General features: G+C 37.9%; 1 protein-coding gene across 1 annotated transcript in view; it reads right to left on the bottom strand.

Moving 5' to 3' along the window:
• Positions 1-21,811, bottom strand: part of scn8ab (sodium channel, voltage gated, type VIII, alpha subunit b) — a 120,567-nt gene that overhangs the window by 89,384 nt on the left and 9,372 nt on the right. Inside the window, exons 2-3 of the mRNA XM_036530807.1 lie at positions 19,861-20,190; positions 650-768 (exon numbers count right to left, since the gene is read on the bottom strand). Of these exons, the coding sequence (XP_036386700.1) occupies positions 650-768; positions 19,861-20,136 (395 nt within the window). The 5' untranslated portion in view covers positions 20,137-20,190. The remainder of the gene's footprint in view (positions 1-649; positions 769-19,860; positions 20,191-21,811) is intronic.

The following is a 21,811-nucleotide window of genomic DNA, read 5'->3' as shown; positions in this document are numbered from 1 at the left end:
AGCTATAATATATGACACAAAACAACTGTTTTTGAAATCAACACCAGGCAACACCACAAATCAGATGGTAAACATACAGAATTAGGCCTCCCACCTAATTTAAGGTGAAGCAGTGGTACATGTTGCTTAGGACTCCAAAACATCTGGCCTTGCCCTTAATGAGCCAGAACTTAGACTTAAAAAACTTTAAAAAAAAAAACACTCCGGTTTTGAAAAATTCTTCGTAGTTTACACTAAAAATTCAAATCTTACCTAAAAAGGGGACCCCAGGAAAGTGAAACCCAGGAAACATTTCAGCTGGACGTAATAAACAAACACCTAGTAAACAGACCTTATGTGGCTGATGAGTAAGTGTTTGGTACAGCCACAAAACACTTTCACTGGGTTTCATTTTCCCATAGCGCTAGCACAGGTGCGCTTTAGGTTGATTATACTCAACTTATACAGGGTGTCATATGTACTACATCTACTATCACATGCACTATTAGAGACATACTTTTTCCACATCAAAGCAGTTAACAATTTATTTGACAAACATATTATTATCAATCCTAAAAAAAAAAAAATCTTCAAATTTCAGCCATTCAATAAAATTAAGTAAAAAAGAAATTCTGCCTCAAGTTTGTTCAAGTTCCATTTAAAAGGATATGAATGTATCAAAATTTTAATAGCTATTCGCCTAAGTATACTAAAGGGACTTATGATGTACAAGGAAGGCGTGGCACTAAACCGGAAGATTGTTTTCCCTTTGTTTAGGACTATAAATGTCTGTGGAGAGAGAAAGAGAAAGAGAAACAGAGAGAGACAAAGAGAGAAATGTTAAAAATGAGTAATACACAGTACAGCACACAATATTATTTATAGGTAGAAACAGCAAAATACAGGAAGTGAAATGCATTTTCTTTTGCAGTCTGGAGTAGTATTCTCCCAAAATAAACGACAACCTTAAATTGTTTTATATTGTAGAGAGATATGTCCAGAGGATTGTATTTTAGCACCAACATGAAGCATGTTCACTGTGTCAGTGCCCAGTACCTCCTCATTTTTTTGATGTGGTCACCCCTGGGAATTTAGGATAGAATTTGCCTGTTTCCTGTCTCTATTGTGTTTCCCCTATGGCTCAATTCAAAATTCAGAATGTTTAAAACCTGCTGAGGTAGCAATGGGTGAAACATGAGTTTTAGGATAGTCACAGTCTATGTTATTATTTTCCTGTCACATATCACTACAGGTCTGTGAGGTCTACTAACAAGAGAAGCTGGGCTCTCTTTGTTGCAGTTTCTCCCCTACTGTCCTTTTTTAGTTTATTAAGCTCTCCATTCCACGGATCTCACAGCAGCTGGATCCCAAACACGACTCTCCCATAAAGTTCAGGACAGTAATGCAGTAATTGCAATATCCTACAAACCTATAGACAAGGTGTTTAAAAGGCTAAAAAGCCCTGTCATAAAATACCATATACAAGATAAAATGGAAATGAAAATAACCTTGCTTCTAGGAGACAAGAATATGAGTACAAACAAAACTGTCTAGCAGACATAAGATCACCATTTAAATATATTTTGATGACAATGAAACTGTATTTAACTGCTGTGTCATACAGATCTATCTCATGATCTATTCCATATGTCAATTCACTCACAGCATCAATTACACACTGGCCTCTGGAAATAAAACAACATATTCAATTCATATTCAATATAACTCTTTTCAACTTTCCCACACTACAGTACACAAAAGCAAAACAAAAAAACAAAAAATGTACTTGCTGCATATTCATTCACAATGTAGTCATTGAAAGCAGTGTTGCCATAACGCTGCATTTTGCTTAAACAGTTCATAAATGGGAATAAATGGTATATAATATAACAGATGGTTTCCATTCTTAGTCTATTTGAACTTCTAAATAGTTTTGTTTTGTTTACCCCCCCCCCCCCCCAATATAATGGATTAGAAACCCAAATATGCCAGTGCAAGTCCACAGCTTGCAAAATTTGTGCAGAACTGCGCAAGCTGTTATTATACACCTGACTTCTTTGGCAGGGTTTGTTCATGGAGAATGTGAAACCTCTGTTTCCAACTGCCCAATTCCTGTCTCCACAACACTACATGTGAATTTATGAATGTAACTCGAATAATTGATATGTGAAACATTGTTTTAGTCACTCATGGGTTTCTTACACTGCCATATATTGTTAGAAACACTGAAACACAAATGCAACATACATGTGGCCATTTCCTAACAGGTTAGGTCAGTTCATGAGGACTCCTAAATTGCTACTGCAGTTGCAATGCACTATATTTCACTGCCTCCTTCATATGCGACCTTTCAGTGTGATGTGTTGCTGACTTCACTGTGTGAACCACCTGAGCAGCAGCACAGTTGAGGGGGAAGGCAAGAGGATAAAAAACTTCATTTTGGGACGCATTCCTCACTCCTAGCAGCATTTCATGAGGGCAGGTCATAAGTTCATATTTGGTTGTCAGCCCCTGCATACAATGTATAACAATGTATAACCACATAACATGGAGTGTCTCACTGGGCTGCAAATCAGCAGCTTGTTAAAATCTATCATTAGCATGTAAAGTTACCTTTAGGCATAGCTACATGGCTACCATACTATAATAGCTGGTAAATAACAGCCTTCTCTGTAGCCAGCTACTATCCAGTCGTGTTACTTCCTTCCATAAGAACATATCATTAGGCCAAAAATTATACCTGGCTAACAAATCAGTATATATAATACATTTAATGTATAACTGTGAAACAACAGACAACAACTCATTTTACATTTATGCAAACTATTGTCCTCAATGTTTCTGGCTTGGGTTTTTCTTTTAAGTCTTCCGGGGCCCGTATTCTTTAAGCATCTGAGAATTACTCCTAAGAGTCCTCTTCAAAGTATTTTTAGGAGTAAAACCATTTCCTACGAATAGATCTCCATTAATTTTTATGACATCTGAGGTGCCATAGCGGTAATGATGACATTTGTCAAAGTTCATCCCATGTTGAGAAAATGCCCAATAAATGCATTGTCATAGCATAGCACTGCAATTTGTGAAGAAACATTTCACAAATGTGAATAAATGGCCGCAAATTAGCAAAGATGGTTTCCATTCTGTAGCAATCAAAGCAAAAAACAATATTTGAAATTGCTTTTGTTAATGGTCATAATAATAAAATGTATTGGCTATATCATTTTGTTTCTTCATTATGGATAATAATGCCTTAATTCTGAACTCCCCCAAGGAAATCCCACATATGTCAAGGTCAGTCTGCAGCTTGCAGACATTGTGCAGAATTGCCCAAACTGTTCTTCGTCACCGCCCACTTCCTGACTTCACAACAACACACATGATCTTCTGAACCCTACATTACGGATATGTGAAATTTTGTTAAAGTCATTTATGGGTTGCATGCACAATATATTGCTATAAATACTGTAATTCAACCAACATGTTTGACGTGTAGCCAGCTATTGTACTTGAGCTGTGCTCCTGAAAGCATTAATCAGCCATGATTTTTGGAGGTATCCGTTATCACGGAGTAGATAACATAAGAGCCATTAGTAGTAGTAGTAGTAATAATTTATTTTGGTCCTCAATAACAATTCTCCAAAATAAATGCATAGAAATAAATAAATAACAATAAGGCATTAAATTAAAAGGAAAACAAAGAATATTGACTGAAAAGATGTGGGCTGAAGCTTTAGCTTATTATGCCTACCCTTTTTACATAACATATTCAGCTAGGCAACCCTTTCACTACTAAGTTTAGGCTTAACTTAAAGACAAAACAAAACAGAGGCAAAAACAAGAGTTCCAAACGTTTCATACACAATACTGATCATACCTCAGTTATATTGTTTACCACCTTATTTTTAAACATTTCTTTAAATTTGCAAAGTGAGCTACACGTTCTTAATTCCTTGTCACCACTATTCCGCAAGTTTACCCCTTTGACAGATATACTTCTTTTTTTTTGTCCTTACCCTTGTTTTTTAAAACATACATATTCATACTGGCTCTCTCTAATTTCAAACAACCTACAGTTAGGAAGTCAATTACTTTGTGCTTTGTACATTTTTTGTGCCGTTTTAAGATCAACTAGATCACAAAATTTTAAAGCATGTAAGTTAATAAATAGTGCATTGGTTGGTTCATAATAATCCGATCGAATTATGATTCTTATATCTCTCTTCTGTAGCATGAAAATTGGATTAGTGTTGGTTTTGTATGTGTTTCCCCATACCTCCACACAATAGGTAATGTATGGAACTATGAGAGAACAATACAGTATATATAGCGAGTTCTGAATCAAGATATCTTTAGTTGTATATAATATTGCAATGGTTTGGACATTTTTGTCTTTACATTATTTATATGTGGTTTCCAACATAATTTATGATCAATCATCACACCCAGAAATTTATTCATCATTGATCATAAGTTTAACTTGATTATTGATTTGCCGATTTCCAAATATTATTAACTTTGTTTTACTTAAATTCAATGACAACTTGTTGATATCAAACCATTTCTTTAAGACATTCAATTCCCTTTCCACTTATTCAGAAGCCGTTCCAAACTTTTCCCGGAGGAATATAAATTAGTGTCATCAGCAAATAAAACAAATTTTAACAATTTGGAGACAAATACAGTATCATTTATATACAGTATAAACAGTTTAGCACCTAGCACTGAACCTTGTGGAACCCCACAAGTAACTTTCAAAAAGTCAGACTCAACATTATTTATTTGTACATACTGATATCGGTCATCAAGGTAACTTCTTAGTCATGAATATGCTATCCCTCTAATACCATATCTCCCCAGTTTCTTCATTAATAAACCATGATCAATAGTGTCAAATGCTTTTTTTTAAGGCTATAAACACCCCCACAGTATACTCCTTGTTGTCCACTGCAGTAAATATCTCTTCTACCAGTTACATCACTGTCATTGTGGTGGACCTCTGCTCTAAAGCCATACTGATGGTCACTTAATAAATTGTGTTTTTCTAAGAAACTGTCAAGCTTTTGCACAAAAAGTTTTTCTAAAATTTTTGAGAACTGGGAAAGCAGAGAAATTGGTCTATAATTGGACAATTGATGTCTTTCTCCACTTTTATATACAGGAATGACTTTTGCTGTTTTCATTTTGCTGGAAAATATACCTGTTTGGAAGGACTGATTGCAGATATGTGTCAATAGTTTCACTATACATTCTATAATATCTTTCACTAACGACATATCAATTTCAGTCCAATCAGTGGACTTTTTATTCTTAATTTTTTTTTAACAATGTCAAGTATTTCCTTTTCATCAACACCCCTTATAAACATGGAGTAGGGGTTTTTATGAGCAATATCTTCATCTACACTATCCTTATTTCTGTTTCGTTTCCTTAGGTCCACCTTGCCATTACATTATTTCCAGAAATTGCAATTTAGAAAGAATCACTTTACTACACACTATATCACATCACCAACATTGTAACAGTACTTACTATGTCTGCTCAATCAGTGAAAGCATTACATGTTCAGACTCCGCTATTTAAAATAGGTAGGCAGGTACCTATGGATTGTGTGCATTTCAGACGGAGAATGGGAAAGACAAATGATTAAAGTATCTCTGAATGCTGCATGGTAATGGGCACCAGACATGCCGGTATTAGTACACTAGAAACAGCATGTATTGGGTGTATTGAATATGGTCCACCACCCAAAAAAACATTTGGCCAATGGCAGTCCTGTGGTCAGAGAAAGACCTTTGATGAAAGAGGCCAACAGAGGCTGACACAGCTTGTGCAGTAACAGATGGGCTACAGTCAGTCAACTAACAGCAGTGGTGCAGAAAGAGGCATATCAGAACGCACAACCCGTCATACCTTGTGACAGATGGGGTATAGCAGCCAACAACCTTACAGAGTTCCACTCATGTCAGCAAAAAGCAAGAAGCTACAGTTGCAGTGGGCTAAGGAATACAAATACTTGACAATGGAGGATTGGAAAAACATTACCTGGTCTGATGAATTCCTTTCCCTGCTGTTTCACACCGATAGGAGGACCAGAATGTAATGGTTCATACTTTTGTGTATGATAATATGCATTATATACAGTTAATGTTAATGGGCATTGGGTCTTTTATGTTGTACTTTTATTTTGGAAGCGTAAAACCAAGTGCAAGTGTGATTAACCAATAAGGGTGAAGAGGAGTATTATGGGATGTGGATACTCAGCGGGGAAAAAGAGGAGTAGACTGGTGGAAACTGATAAGCAGCAACAAAGCGAGGCAGTAAACTATTAAGTTTGTATTTATGCGTTTTATTATTTTTCTCTGAAGAGATGATGAATTGTGAAAGGGAAAGAGGCATAAAGTACCTTTGGAACAGCATAGTGTTTTCATGACAGAAATTGGGTCCATTGACATGAACAGAGGAATGCTTGCGTGCCACAGGATACCTCAACACCATTGCCAATTGGACGCATACCTTCATGGCAGTAGTGTATCCATCTGCATCACCACATACTTACAGCCAGCAGACAAAGGGCACCTGGATGCCTTCTTGTACTGCACAGTTTTGGGTGTTGGGGTAGATGAAACTGCAAAACTGTAAAAATTGAAATCTGATGAGAATGAAGGATGGCCATATCCTTAGAGAAAGCCCGTGAGAGGACACAGATTCTGCAGCAAACTCAATATTAATCTTAAAATATTAGTTCACAGTCACTTGCTCCATTGCTTATTTGGCTGTTACCTTATGTCCTACTCTCAAAAGAAGGGAACCAACTGCAATACACGTAAAATTTCTTCAAATTATGTTCAAAACAGAACTCCTACATGAGGAGGACAAAACCCCTCTTTATGTCGCAATTCTGCCATCTAAACTGACAAAATATAATGTTTTTAAACTTCCAAAAATTAGACAGTTAATGGCATAAAGGAGTACTGGGAAACTGCATGGTGGCTCTCTACTCATTATAGATGTCATAATCTCCTTTACACCCTCAGCCTGAGCATACTTTAATGAGACTGGGAGCCTTTACTAGCATGCTGCTGATTCAAGTAATTATAGGCATTCCCTCATGTAGTGGTAAATTTACATTTACATTTATTCATTTGGCAGACGCTTTTATCCAAAGCGACTTACATAGGTTACAGTTCATTACAATGTTATCCATTTATACAGCTGGATATTTACTGAGGCAACGTGGGTTAAGTACCTTGCCCAAGGGTACAGCAGCAGTGCCCCAGCGGGGATCGAACCAGCAACCTTTCGGTCACGAGTCCTGCTCCTTAACCACTATGCTACACTGCCGCCAAATCCTACTTACTCAGTAGCAGTACTTAATTCCCACTTACGCAGTGACAGTAATATCTTGTGGATGGAATGGACAGAGGGGAGGACAACCTTCATATAAATGCAAGAGCATCAAATGAAAATTACTTCATAGGACATAATATCACATTTTTTCCAAACATGCTGTACTGTGATGTCTTGCAGGGACTCATTTTGTTATATGAATACCTTGGGCTTGTCTTTCCTTGGTTATATTTTTTTCTCTTATTGACAGTTTTTATTCAGTCCATACTTTAAGAAGACAACCCCACTGTGACTGAAGTGAACAGATCAATTTTTATTGATTTACTATTATTGTTATATTATTATTGTTGTTATTATTATTGTTATTATTATTATCATCATCATTATTATTGTTACTGTTTTCCATTTAAAACTGTTCTAAAACAAAGAGTAAATCATGAACGAAATCTGAACCAAAGGAAAAGTCTGTCAAGTCTGATAATGTTTGAATTTACTAGCCTAGCGAGAATAATTTCCATGGTTTAGCATGTATTGCACACGTATTGCATGTCTCACTACACTGACCTTGTGCTCAGCCTCAGCACTATCTGCTTTGTATGACATGTACACATCTTGCCCTTGTGCCTGTGCCTGTTTGCCCACTATATGCACTTTTGTACTTCGCTTTGGATAAAAGCGTCTGCTAAATGAATAAATGTCGATGTAAATGTAAACACCACTGACAACCAAACTCACTAATAAACAAATAATTTACACTGTAGAGAACTACAATGTTGAACGTGTAATTACAAATAGGATCATGGTTGTTATGTGTACAATAAAAACAGGGTATGAGGAAAATCATCTTGCACAGATAGTCACACATACAACCATGAACCTATGAGGTAGCAATGAAAAAGGCAAGCCCCGTTAATGTTGTACACAAAAAAGACATCACATTAAATGTTTTTCCACCTTATCCTATATGCATATTTGTATGTGTATTGATTTGTATGTTTATGTGTACTGTATCTTTTATTTGTGCTTGTTTTGTGCTGTAGCTTGAGTTCTTGAGCAAGATGCTTCAGATGTGTCACTGCACAAAGGCTGGAAAAAATTACTTGAAAAATGAAACTGGGACATTTACCTACACTGCAAAAAATAGCCCTTCAAAAATAAGAAATAAAATAATCAATACAAGGTGTTTTTTGCTAGTAATAAATGAAAAAAAAAAAACTGCCAATGGAACTAGTGGAAATACACTTGTTAAGATTTCTTGAAAGGGATCTTAAAATTAGGTGGAAAAAAACTAATTTTGATCCATTTTTAACTGGTATTAGGAAGTGTTTTTGTGTCATGCAGTTTAAAAACCTTCTGACTTGTCAAAAAGGCTTGCTTAATTTGATATACTACTCAAAGTAAGATGTTTTCAAGACAGTTTCACCAAACAAGATATTCAAGATGCACCGTCTAAAAACAAGTCCTTGTAGCTCAAGGAAATTTTGCTTGTTTGGTGACTGTGTCTTATATTAAGTGTAAAGAGATATTTTGACTTGAAAAGAGACAAATATGCTTGGTGAGATTTGGATTTTTTGCAGTGTAAAAAATGAAGCCATACCAAAAACAACAGAGGGGGACTCTAATTGTACTTTAACCAGCTTAAATTGTAACTAGAGCTCTAGTGATATTTAGTTTGGACCATTATCCAAAATTACACCGTTGCACAGTTTTACAAAATACCATAACAGACCTCTGATTCAACACACCAGCTAACAAGTGTTTTCTGCCATATTCCATATATGTTTCAAAGATTTATTGCACAGTGATTGGGTTAAAGAAAAAGAACCTACACCATTATCCTTAAACTGGGGAACACATGGAAAAAGCAAACATACATACATACAATCTGAACTATTACTATGTAGGGTATAGAGAATAGCAAGTTGATGTCACGCCATGTTGAATTTTATTTACGCGCCATCTTGTGAGGATCCCGCTGCCTTTCTGTTAGTGAGCTGGAGGCTGTGTTTTGATTTTCTGTCGTGATTCTGAAAAACATCGCCATGGTAGGTCAGTGCTGCTGCATCAAGTACTGCCATAGTAGGTCACACCAGCATTCAGGGAGAAAACTGCATGATGGAATACGTTTTTTCGCCTTTCCTACGTGGAAAAAACACAAAGGGAAGCAAGTTGAGGAGGTGACGAGAAGACGCCGGATGGCGTGAGTAGCTGCAGTAAGAGGGAGGTCCAAGATTATAGGAAATCTTTTTTATTAATGATGTGACTGATCAAACCCACTGCCTATGATTCAATAAAATGTTTTTGAAAGTTTTGTATAAACTTTTAAACTCATGCAAAGTGTATGCACTCAGTCCAAAAACGAGAATTTAGAATGTCCAGGTATGTGAGTGGAGGTAGTGCATCGGGGTCTGTAATCCAGTCTTGGGCTGCCAAGTCATATGGAAGTATGTTATTTATCATTGTTAGTTTGTCTAAATACTGTTGCTTGGCATTGCGATTTAATTTCTCCCAGTAGGGTCCATTTTCTTTCTCTTTCCCCTTCTCCATGTCGTCCCTTCTCCATCAGATTTGAGCGATTTAAACAACTTTTTAGCCAAACAAAACAAAAGGTATCCAGGTAACCACCGTAGCAGGCACAGGTAAACAGAGCGCGTTCCTCACAAGATGGTGCCCCCATCCCAACATGCAACACGGTGTGACATATGTTCACATTCTCTATATGGAGCCACGCCATCTGGTAAGGGGCCCCCTGTGCTCTGCATGGCCCCCTACCCTTATCAGGCCATAAAACAAGACAGCACCATCTTTAAAAGAAACTTTATCTGCATCACACTTAATTTAAAAAAGCAAAATCATCCTAGTGCTCAGCCATCCACACCTCTGTTGTACCTGTTATTTCAAAGGGGAGCTCCAGCAGAGGTCACCCAGAGGTCACTGCAGAGGTTTCATGTCCTTCATCATATAGGCAATAGTTTTCGACCAGTGACCAAACCATGAGCCCACAGGGAGTACCTAACCTTTGATATTGTGCTATATAGATGCAGCAGCTCTCGCATGTTCTGAGTATCCTGACATGCCTTGTTGTTGCCCGACCCCAGACTGCCTCCTGTCGCAAAAATTTATCCTGTTCACGCTAAAAACTCTGTCCTCCAGCTCAGATTGCCTCAGTTCACACTCAAAAAGTCCAACGCTCTCATGCAAAACTGTCTCTGGTCACTCTCAGTAAGCTTTCAGGCCACACTCAAATCATTCTCTGCTCTTGCTCACGACATCATCTTAGATTTTCACTGTGCAGTCAGCAATATTTTTAGCTGCAATATTAATGCCAAAACCCATAATCTAGCAACTAGCTAGCTATCCATCCATAATAACTAGTTTGCATAAAAGCTGGCAAATCGATTATCACACATTGTTAATCTTATATACACTAATGGTATTTCATGGATCAAAGCTTTAATGAGATAAATGTTGAAAGTGCTGCAATAACAGCAGAGAGCCTCATCATGATTGCTAAACTAACTACTAATGTAATGCGAGCTGAATAGCTAGACACAGGTATGGTAGAATCAATAAACTAGGCAGTTAGCTAGCTAGACAGATTTATGGATGGCTTGCTTGCTATCCAAACTGCAACACTGGTTGCAAGTTATTTTAAATTCGGTTCTGCCGTCAGTTATTTCTCCTTCTTTCTCCTTTTTTTACTTTCATTCATTGGTATCATCCATCTCCACAGCTTGCTGTCTAGCAATAGAGTTGACAGATCTTTACTTATCACTTAGTTCAAATCTCTGTGATAACATTAAGATCAGGTTATATTTTCCTTTATAATAAAGACGGTTGTGCTATTTATAGATAGCCATATACTTACCAGAACATGTTGAGAGCAATATATATAGCACACACAATTCTTATAAAGTCATCATAATCATATCAACCACACACTGAAAAGTCATATCTTACAAAGAATTAAAAAAACATAACTTATACAAGGATAATCCATACAAAATTGAAAAACAGCTGGAACTACCTCCCTAGCTATTGTTGACTAAAAACCCAACATTCCGGTCACCCAATCAACACTCAATGAACAAATGCATTCTGACGAATTCTTATTGGCTAGAGCTGTGGCAGTAATTTTCAGCTGAAAATATCCAAATGTGCAGAGAAAATCTGAGCTACAGCAGGTAATGTCCTGAGCAAGAGCAGAGAATGAATTGGATGCAAGCAGAATGCAAAATGAGAGCAAGCAGAGAGATTTCCCGCGAGAGCAGAGACAGTTTCAAGAGAAAGCAACAGATTTCTGAGTATGAGCTGAGGCAATCTGAGCACAAGAACAGGGTTTTGATTGTGAGTAGGATACATCTGTGTGAGAACAGGGGGATACACTAACTGTGATGATGAGCTGCTGCACTGGCATTATCATGCACACATTTTAAAAGGAGCTTGCTAGTTTCTCCCCATTTAACTTAAAATGAACTTACAAGACATTGTTCAAACCGTTTTGCTGTTTTGCCGTTTTTCTGGTCCATTTTGCATATTATTCACAGACACTGTGTATATGGGTGGCTATATGTGTGGATAGGTGCACCACATATGGTGTAATACATTTTTTTTTCTTTTTTAATTCAGGCATGAAATATTTTACACTGTGCTCTATCAGTGGTACCTTTCTTCTCCCTCTAGACTCTGACTGAAAGGTATGTAAGCTGTCCCCAGGCCTTTGGAGAGGAAGGAGGAGGATACTCTGTTGAGTTGTTTTTGTGGATTTTTTTTCTGGGTGGGAAGGAGGGGGGCTGCACTGCTAAGCTGATTGGTATACTCATACCAATCTGACACTATACCATAGTGTCTTTCATAAATATTTCTTTGGGATTTTTGTTCGTTTCTGGTAGCAACATGAAAGCTCTGTAAAGACTCCATCACCCCTTACCCTATGTTGGGCACTTTGTTGGGGATCTTTTCTCCTGCAGCTGAGTTGTGATGTGATTGTGTACAAGATGTGTTAAAAATGTCAGTTAAAGTACATGGACAATTTGTTTGAGGTCTGTTACATTTTGTTTTTTATAGGATGTAATAAATATCAGATAGTTAAATTAGGTTTGCTTGTATTCCATGAATTGTATGGATAAACCCATGGCCAACGAATGCTTTGTCATCTAACAACACTACAATTATCATTTTATGATCTCCTGTAATTTGATATGCAGATGTTAAATTCCCTCTCTGAACTCGCACTCATCGGTGTCTGCCTTTCCTCCACATTCCCTTTCACTTCTTATTGTTTTGTTTCCATTTTATCCATATTCTTCATTCAATTACTAATCCATTTTGCAGTTTCATTTCCTTTTGTTGACCACTCAATGTCTGTATTAGTGGTAATATATACAATTGTTTCTTAATTACACCAACATCACACCTGTATTATATTGACAAACAATAAATGGGACAGCAATATTTTCTACATAAATGCAAAATTTTCTACATAAACCCCATGTCCACAGAGCGATCCATTTTCTTTTAGTTGCAAAAATGTCCTGGACAGCCACGCCCCACCCTCTCTGCCCCGCACTGGAGGATGCTGTGTCATCAAAGAGCTGGCTTCAGACAGCACATTAAACCATGGCTTCAATCCAATTCATTATACTGCAGAGCCAGAAGAGCCAAAACAGGGAGGAACTGTTTTATACATGTACAAATACCACACTTATTCATCAATTTTATTAATAACTGTAAAATGAATAAAATAATAAAAATAAAAATGCTGCATGCAATCAAACTAACCAAAGCTAAGTCACCCAAATTCATCTAATTCTCAAAATAAACTGAAATCATTCCTCTGGTGGTTGTTATGTACCATGTGGATTGGGTTCAGCCAATGAGGCTGCCCAGTGGTATTAATTAACTGGGCATTTTCCTGCTGGGGACACTTTTAGGCCCTGCGTTTGGATATATTGACGTCACTGCAGAGACCTCAAAATGAAACTGCAACGCAGGGGAGACACTTCTGAACTCAAAACCTCAGACTTGGTAAGAACAGCTCATAGCCAACTGGGTTGCCACACTGACACCTTTATACAGCAGCTTGTCTTTCTATCTGTCCACGTACCCTCCCAGAGGAGTATCTGAAACAAACCATATGCAAACCATATGCTAACCTGCCAAAGTTGAATATAAATTAAAAATATATAGCTAGCTGCTAAATACAGACAGTGAAGCAGACACCAAAATATAATCTGAATCACTGAATCAACTAATCATAGAATTAATATAATTTTGTACCGGAATTTTTAGTCCAGCCAAATGGACAGTCAAAGCTGACTGTCTAACATGCCACATAGCATGTTAGACAGTGTGAGCATATCTGAGTAACCCAGGTCATCCCATGCAGCAAACATACCGATGCCCTCACATACTCTCACCCAACAGCCTGCATCTCCTTGCAGTTTCAAGGCTACTTGGTTTCTGACCATTAAAATACTCAGGCAGTGTCACCCCCCCACGGGGGATGCCAGAACTGCAACGCCGCATTCTCAACGCCCTCCCTCACCTTCATCAAGTTTCACTGCAACTGCAAGCTCATGCAATGGGTTGGGGGGGGGGATGAAGGGGAGGTTGGAACTAAACATGAAAATGCTCCCTTAAGACCTTCCCTTAAGAGGAGAGCAATTGTATAAACAACCAAATATGTGAATACATTTACTATCGCCAACTCTGTATGCCACATTGAGAGATAAGATCTACAGCACAGTACCTACACTCTACTCATGCACTAACCAGTAACCAGTATATTAAATAATTAACAGCAATGTTTTGTGAGGGAGGCTGCAGTTTATACCAAAGTTTATACCAAAGTGAAACACAGATGCATTACTGCATACACACAAATCCTCATACGCTCCATACATGTACTCTGTGGGTTACTGTAGGGACATCGCAGTATTCATTAACCCTCCAATACTTGGCACACACGGTCCAAAAATGTCTTTCAAGGTCATTAAGTTGAAGACAGCTGACTCATGGTGGTTAGCTAGGTGTTAGGAGACAGTTCCGTGGAATGAAATGGTGTTTGATCTGGAGACATGCAATGTGTATTAGAATACAAATGACAAGCAATGTGTATTACAATACAAAGCGATGCCACTACAACCGACCAGAGCCAAACGGCGCTTCTTGATGATAACAGTCTGCGGAACACGGGGTTCCCCATGACCATATATGGACCTCACTTTTGAAGTTTGAACCCTACGGAGGCAATTAGGTAACAAGGTTCAGGAGAGACCCAATTAGAGAGGGAGCTGTTTAGCAATGCACAACTCCACAAAACCAATCAAAAACAGCACCCCCTCTGGTCATTGTAACTCATATGTAAATGTACCTACTGTAACTGTATAAAAAAGAACTATATCCTATACCTGTTGAATTTCTCCTCCATGCTGTTGTTCCCACAGCCGGCTGTGCAAATAAACCTTCCTGACTTTGCTACGAACATCGGATCTGCTTCTTTATCGGAATAAGACACATTTTGGTATTTGGGGCATTTACCAACAGAGGATAACATCCAACTAACACGCTTACATAGTAACTTTTTCCAGCAGTTAAAATAACCTTTTTGAACACCTGCCACTTCATTAAAAGTGTACACAGTTCTGTAATTTCACTTTGTAAGAACAAGTTTTGTAAATGTGCTATTCATTCTGAAGGTTTCACATTTTTGACAGCAAATCATCACTAGCTTTATGTTCTCAGTTTCCTTCTGCATTTTCCTATTGGGTTTGTGTTTTATTTTTTTTAATGTTTCCCATTTTGAGTTGTGCTTCTTTTATGCATTTCAGGGACAGTGCAGGTATTTCTGGGTTGAGTTTAAGTGTGAGGACTAAAAAGGCATTCCAAAAGTCATACAGCTGTGATTTTGATGAAATACAGAATGTACAGAATCATCTAAAATGTGAGGCTTTTTCTCCCACCTGTAATATAAGAGTTGTAAAGGTTCCTAAGAGTCAATTCATTATGCTGCATTGCTCTTAATTGTGGTTGAAATATTGTACTCCTCAATAACTGTTTCTTTACTGGTTAAAGTATACTCTTCACAAAAACTACATGTATGACATCAATGCACAGTTATGATGCACGGTGCACAATGCACAGTTATAATTTAAGTTGAACTAATTACCCTTGAAGTGTATATGTTATTTGATAAGCTTCTCTATTAATTTATAATCATTTATATGTCCACTGCTTTAGAGTCATAGAGTCATTCTATATGTAAGATCTATTCAAGTACTAGCACACTTGATTCCAGCTGTCACCTAATAAGTAAGGCCCTTAATAGTTTAAACTGGGTCTCTCGTGGTATCAGAATACATCAAATACACAGCAGGGACTCCCTGACCCTTAGTGTAGAATCTGACAACAGTAATGTTAACTGTTTTGTTGGCTTAGCAATTAAAGATATATGAATGGTATAATGCATCTCTATGTGCCTGAAGAAAGACTGAGATTTGTAATTATGTAACAAAAAACAAATCAAAAAAAAATAAAACAAGACTAAAATGTGACTTAAAAGATGAGTAAAATGTCTGGGGTTTTCATCAGCTAAAACTCAACCAAAACTAAGAAGGAAGAATATTGTGTGTGTGTATGTGTGTGTGTGTGTTTGTGTGTGTGTGTGTGTGTCAGGATTGGTCTTTGCTGGTTTACTTTCTTATATATCTGACATGGTCCACTTCTTGGGTTTTTTTCATGGAATGAGCCACTGAATGAGCATGTTTTTGTTGGCACATGTCTGCCATTAATAAACAGTGTAGCGCATAGGTACGAGAAATGTCTGTGTGATACATTGCAGAATGAGCTAAATGCAGTTGAATACTAAATTAAAATTACTTGAATATTTGTCATAATAAATCAAAATTCACCTGAATGGGTATATGGTGGCATTTTGTCTCCTTCAGTGTCGATGAGTCATTAGTTTTAGAAGTCACCCTCCTGGTGAATTATTGTTAATATGGGATGAGCTGGGCAATTTACCTCTGATACTTTTCCAACTGATTTGAGACAAAAAGCAGGAACAGGATTAAATATTCATTATTTGAGGCAAACCGCTGAGGCAAAATGTTTTGAAAAAGCATACTTAACATTTTTGTGTCTTTTATTTGACCATAATGATGTTCATAGTCTGTTAATAGGCATTGTGTTGACAGCCTGGATATGGATGCAGTGGTCACCAGCTTCACATCCAGATGGCCAGGTTCCCTCTGTAGCAATCTGGATACAGGATCAGACTTATGCCCTGTAGCTGAAGCAAAGGACAGGCAAGACTGCCTGTTCAGGACACCCTGTGACTTTATCAGTTTAAATTTGGGGGTGACTGTAATCAAGCTTGGTTTTGTGTATTCTAGAGGATTTTTTGGTTGATTCAACTAATGTAACATCAAAAATTTCATGTGCTAGCTGGTGCAACTTTGCATTTACATATAGTCAGCCATTTTTGAACTTTGGATGTACCATTTAATTTGCCTTTTACCCAGGGCAGTTCCTAGAATGTGCACTGATAGCCAAGTAAGCCAAAAACAACCATGTTCATTCACTCCATAACCAATGCAGCAGTTAAGGAATCCTTGTTAAATAAAATGTGTCCTCCACAAAAAAGAAAAAAAAAACTTTCTGCATACAAAAACAGAAAGTTACTCTTGAAGTTTCCGGTATGCATTGACATCACTTTCCTGCCGGAATACGCCCCCTCAGTCGGACTGAGTGGCAAAACATCCTGCAACATGGCTGCGTTTAGTACGGAAGACTGCAAAACCGGGAGTAAAACAAATGATTATCTGCTTAAATTAAAGACAGTTGGACTCGACAGTGATCCTTACAATTTACCAAAGAACCAGTGGTCCATGGACATTGACATGTGGCCAAGAATCGGGTTTCCTGACATTTATATGTACCTGATTTCGATGCCGGGGAAATTGGCTAGAAAAAGCAAAGCCTGAAGGCATACAGAAGCCGGGACATTCTAAAACGCTTAACGTGGCTTAATGTACCAAAACTGCAATCAATGATCACCAAATTTCTCTCTAACATCTCTTGTCAGAAACACTTCCTCCTGTCAAAAATCAAAACCGAAATCCTAGGAGTATGGTCGTAATCTTACATTAAGCATTTTTCTCTCCATTGGCGCCCATTATAAAGAAAAGGCTTAACATGGTTTAATGTCCCAAAACAGCGATCAATGATCACCAAATTTGTCTCACATCTCACGTCATAAACACTATCTCCTATCAAAAAAGCAAAACTCTCTCCAATTGACTCCCATTATAAGGAAAACGCTTCGTAGCTTAATTTTCCAAAAAGCAATCAACTAACAAAAACTGCTTTTTTATGTTTGCATAAGACCGTGTTTCCCAACCCTGCTCCTGGAGGCACACTGTCCTGCATATCTTCTATGTATCCTTCCTGCTTGACTAAATCAGGTGTGCTCAGCTAATCAAAAGTGCCACTGATGAGTTCAGTCAGGTAGGTAGAGCAGGGATAGATAGAAGATATGCAGGACGGTGTGCCTTCAGGAGCAGGGTTGGGAAACGCTGGCATAAGAAACACCCAGATTTTGGGGTTGCTTCGCCCAAAGCACGTAACTGCCTTCATGGTGCACAAATCATAGACTTAAGTCAAGGGGAGAATACGCATAGGCTGAAAAGTGCGTAACTGCGTACTTTTTTTGACTTACATGCATGGAAGAATAGTGAATATAAATCTAGCAAGGTAGCAGTTACCAGCAATGATATTACAGAGTCAGTCAAAGCGCAGAAATATACATTTTTGTAGCTCCTCAGCAAACAGTTTGAGAAGTAAATTGAATCTGAATTATACCCGCCTAGTTATTATATTATAGCAAATCATAATCAAACCAATATGAACAAGGTGATTCTGCTTCAGCTTTATTTTAATTTGTAACATATATATATATTATATTTTAATGTTTGCATTGCTTTATGGCACTTTATAGCTGCCATTCATATTACAGTTACTATTTTTCTTCTTCTCAGACAGCACAGCCAGCATGTTGTTTGCTGCGTAATTACAAAATGAAAGCCAGTCTGTTGGGGTGCTATATGTATAAAGAAAAAAATGGAGTCTCACAGAGATGTGTAGATCAACTTTTTTTGTGAATGCTTTCTTTTGAATCGATATAGACCTTATCTTTTGAAATCCTAAAAGAAATGATCTAAAACCTACCTAAATATTCTAAGTTTGAGGAATTCCTTTGAATACCATGGGAAAATATACCTTACACTGCACTTCCGCATTTCTAAATTAATCCACAAAATATGTTGTTCTGTAAAAATTAAGTTCACTATTACATGGCCTACAAAGTTAATAATAATACTTTCATAATATGTATTATTATGGATTCATTGTCACTATTGTGTTTGGGAATAAATGTATTATGATTATGCATAATAATACATTCATCCCCACATTTCTTGCATTTTTGACTCAATCCTCTCAGATTCTGGAAATTGCAAGACTGAAACTCCCTTATCACAATACAAAATCTGCCTCTTTTGACATTGCAAGGATTTGCACAAGGTGTTCATTCCTGAGCACTTACAGTACTGCCATATTTTTGCATTTTGGGGTGATGTTAAATCAATATGTACCCTGTCAATCACTTGATGTAGTGAAATATTGCAAGTAGTTGGAGTGGCAAAATTTTGGGAAATTTCAAAATGCAAAGTTTACCATGGAGATTAATGTGAATTAATGGGAGTTAACAGGCTTCTTGCACACTGTCCGCAATTTCCAATCTCTTTTATTATCTTTATTCTCATCAATTGACATATAATCTCCAGGACAAATAAAAACAGGCTTTAAGTTTTTTTTAATATTACATCTTTCATGGGCTGTGTTACAAATTCAGATATATTGCAATAAATGTTCACCTGCAACAGAACTGAACAGTCAGATAATGAAAGCTGACATTAAATACAGGGACACCAAGTGAAGTTCTTCTCTCTTTTGCCTACCCCACTCCCAAACAGAACACATCCTACTGGCCAGCATCCAGAACAGTGAATAAATGGCAAACAGCACCATGATAAGGCATCACTTGACTCCACAATAAAGAGCTCATGACCTCTGTCATCCAAGTATCTGAAAGCCCTCACCAGCTGCACGTTTCCCTCACTGATCGACTGCAATTGCCATCTCTCCCCACAAACTCTTATAAACATGCCACTGCTCCACCATTGGGACATTGAAAGTCTATGGAGGCTGTTAAGGAACAGGAGATGCTTCTCTAATACAATAACCACAGATGTAATTAAATCTGGTTTAGATCAATATATCTAAAGGTTACATTCAGGCATTCAAAGTAGTGTTTTCTTCCTAAGAGCATCCTCTGTGTTCATCACATATAGGGCAATGGTGTTGCTGCTTTATTGCCAGTATGTAGGAACCACTAGAGTGTGAGCTGTGCTGGGCTAGAAGGAGCTAAGAATGGTTACAATGGGGTGTTGGGAGAGGACAAGGGCTACTTACTTTCTGATTCATATAGTAAGGGTCCATATCCTCCAGTGGTTCTGCCACCAGGCCTTCAGGAATGTCCCCGTAGATAAACGGTAGGCTGCGGCCCGCCTCCAGGTCAGTGTTGGGCATCGGCTTGTTGTCCTCATCATCATCTCGATGACTGCTGTCGGGCTTCTTGCGCTTCTTGGCCTTCTCCTCAGTGATGCGTTTCTCAATGTTAGCCAAAGATTCTGGGGTGAACTTCTTGAAGCTGTCAGGTCCTGGTGGTGCAAGAAAAGGCGCAGCCATGTTTTCATCCTGCAGCAATTCTGCCTTCAGTTAAGTGCCATCCAGGATAGGCAGCTTTATGGGAAAAGAAAATGGAAGGGGATTGTATTAGACAAAAGATAAGGTACAACTACAAATCCAAATACTTTAATGGCATTCATATTTAGAATTTGTTTCTCTTGATCATTGCATGTTTGATCATTATCTGGTGTGTGTTTTGTGTGGAATTTTCTCTCTGGCCTCCTCAACACATGTAACAGTCAACTTCATCAATGTATTTTAAATGATGTATAAGACACATGGCAATGTTTTCTTACACCTTTATAACTACACCTTATTCTAAAGCATCTTCCACCTTTTTAGTGGAACTAATATCTTTACACAACTTTCAAAATGAGTTGAAATAGTGGCTCATTTTGAATGTTGCTCTCAGTAAGTGGCAGTCAGATAAGTTTGCAAAACCACACACTTCAGCCTCCAGAAGTCAATCTCTGTAAGAGTCTCCTAAATGACTAGGTCCAAGGGTGTACTCACACTAGGCAATCTGTACCGTGCCCGAGCAAGTTTGACCCCCACAGTCTAGTTCGTTTGACTAGTGTGATCGCTCCGTACGGTGCCCGGGCCTGCTTGAAGAGGTGGGCTCAGGCACGATTCAGTTGTACTCGGGCATGGTATGCATCAGTGTGATCGCTAACCGTACCCGGGCACGGAACTCGAGCATGACGTTAATGATCTCCCATTTAACAAATATATTTGTTATAGCAACAGTTAGCTTGATATATGTTAGTTACATGCCCAGTCATAATAAATACTTTAAACCATCATTTGATTAACCCGCTGTCTTCCTAAACAAGCTGGCTACCTCCAAAATGATGTTTGATTGGTTAGTTCTGTAGATCTATACCTAAAAATAACTCTGGATCCCACATTAGCTTGATTACTTGCAAGTGAAATAAATAACCATACTTTGCGTGCCGATGTAAGCATTGCTGTTAGTCAGAGTATCACAAATGAAGCAGCAAACCTGTTTAAGTAACTAGTCTTCAACAATCATTCAGATAGGTAGCCTGTTAGCTAACTGGCTATGTTTGTCAAATCTATTGCTAGATAGCTAACGTTAGCTCCCCAGCCAGTTAGCATCGATTATGCAACGCAGCGATTTTCAGATAATCGTGCTGCACGTATAAGAAGATTTTTACGGAGGCAGCTGACAGTGAGGGAGGAATTTGGAGCTTTACTCGCCAACTACAATTCACGTTCATCAATAAGGTGAGAACCAGACCCATTATTAACCCAAATATTATCGAATGAATTGAAAAGTGTACTATCCAAGTAGTAATAAAAGATGTTTGTTGTTGTAATGATGACAGTAGTGCACACACAAGTAGTAGCCCTAACTGGTTAACATTAGCTAACATTATTGTGATTAGGCTACTGTAATCTGACACAAAATATTGGTCTGTCCCTTAGTGTAATGACTGAAACATCATCTTGCCTCCATAAAAATCTTCTTATATGTGCAGCACGATTAACTGAAAATTGCTGCATTGCATAATCGATAAACCTATAAGGCATGTGAGAGGGCCATGTGTTACCTCGCCCAAAACAACTCCAAATAAGCCACAAAGTAAGTACAATCATGAACTCCATTGTACTGTGCTAGAGCGCTTTTCTTTGACACAAAAAGTCTGCATCA

Source organism: Megalops cyprinoides, chromosome 6 (genome assembly GCF_013368585.1).
Source record: "Megalops cyprinoides isolate fMegCyp1 chromosome 6, fMegCyp1.pri, whole genome shotgun sequence".
NCBI lineage: Eukaryota > Metazoa > Chordata > Actinopteri > Elopiformes > Megalopidae > Megalops > Megalops cyprinoides.
This window is presented reverse-complemented; position numbering and strand designations above follow the sequence as displayed.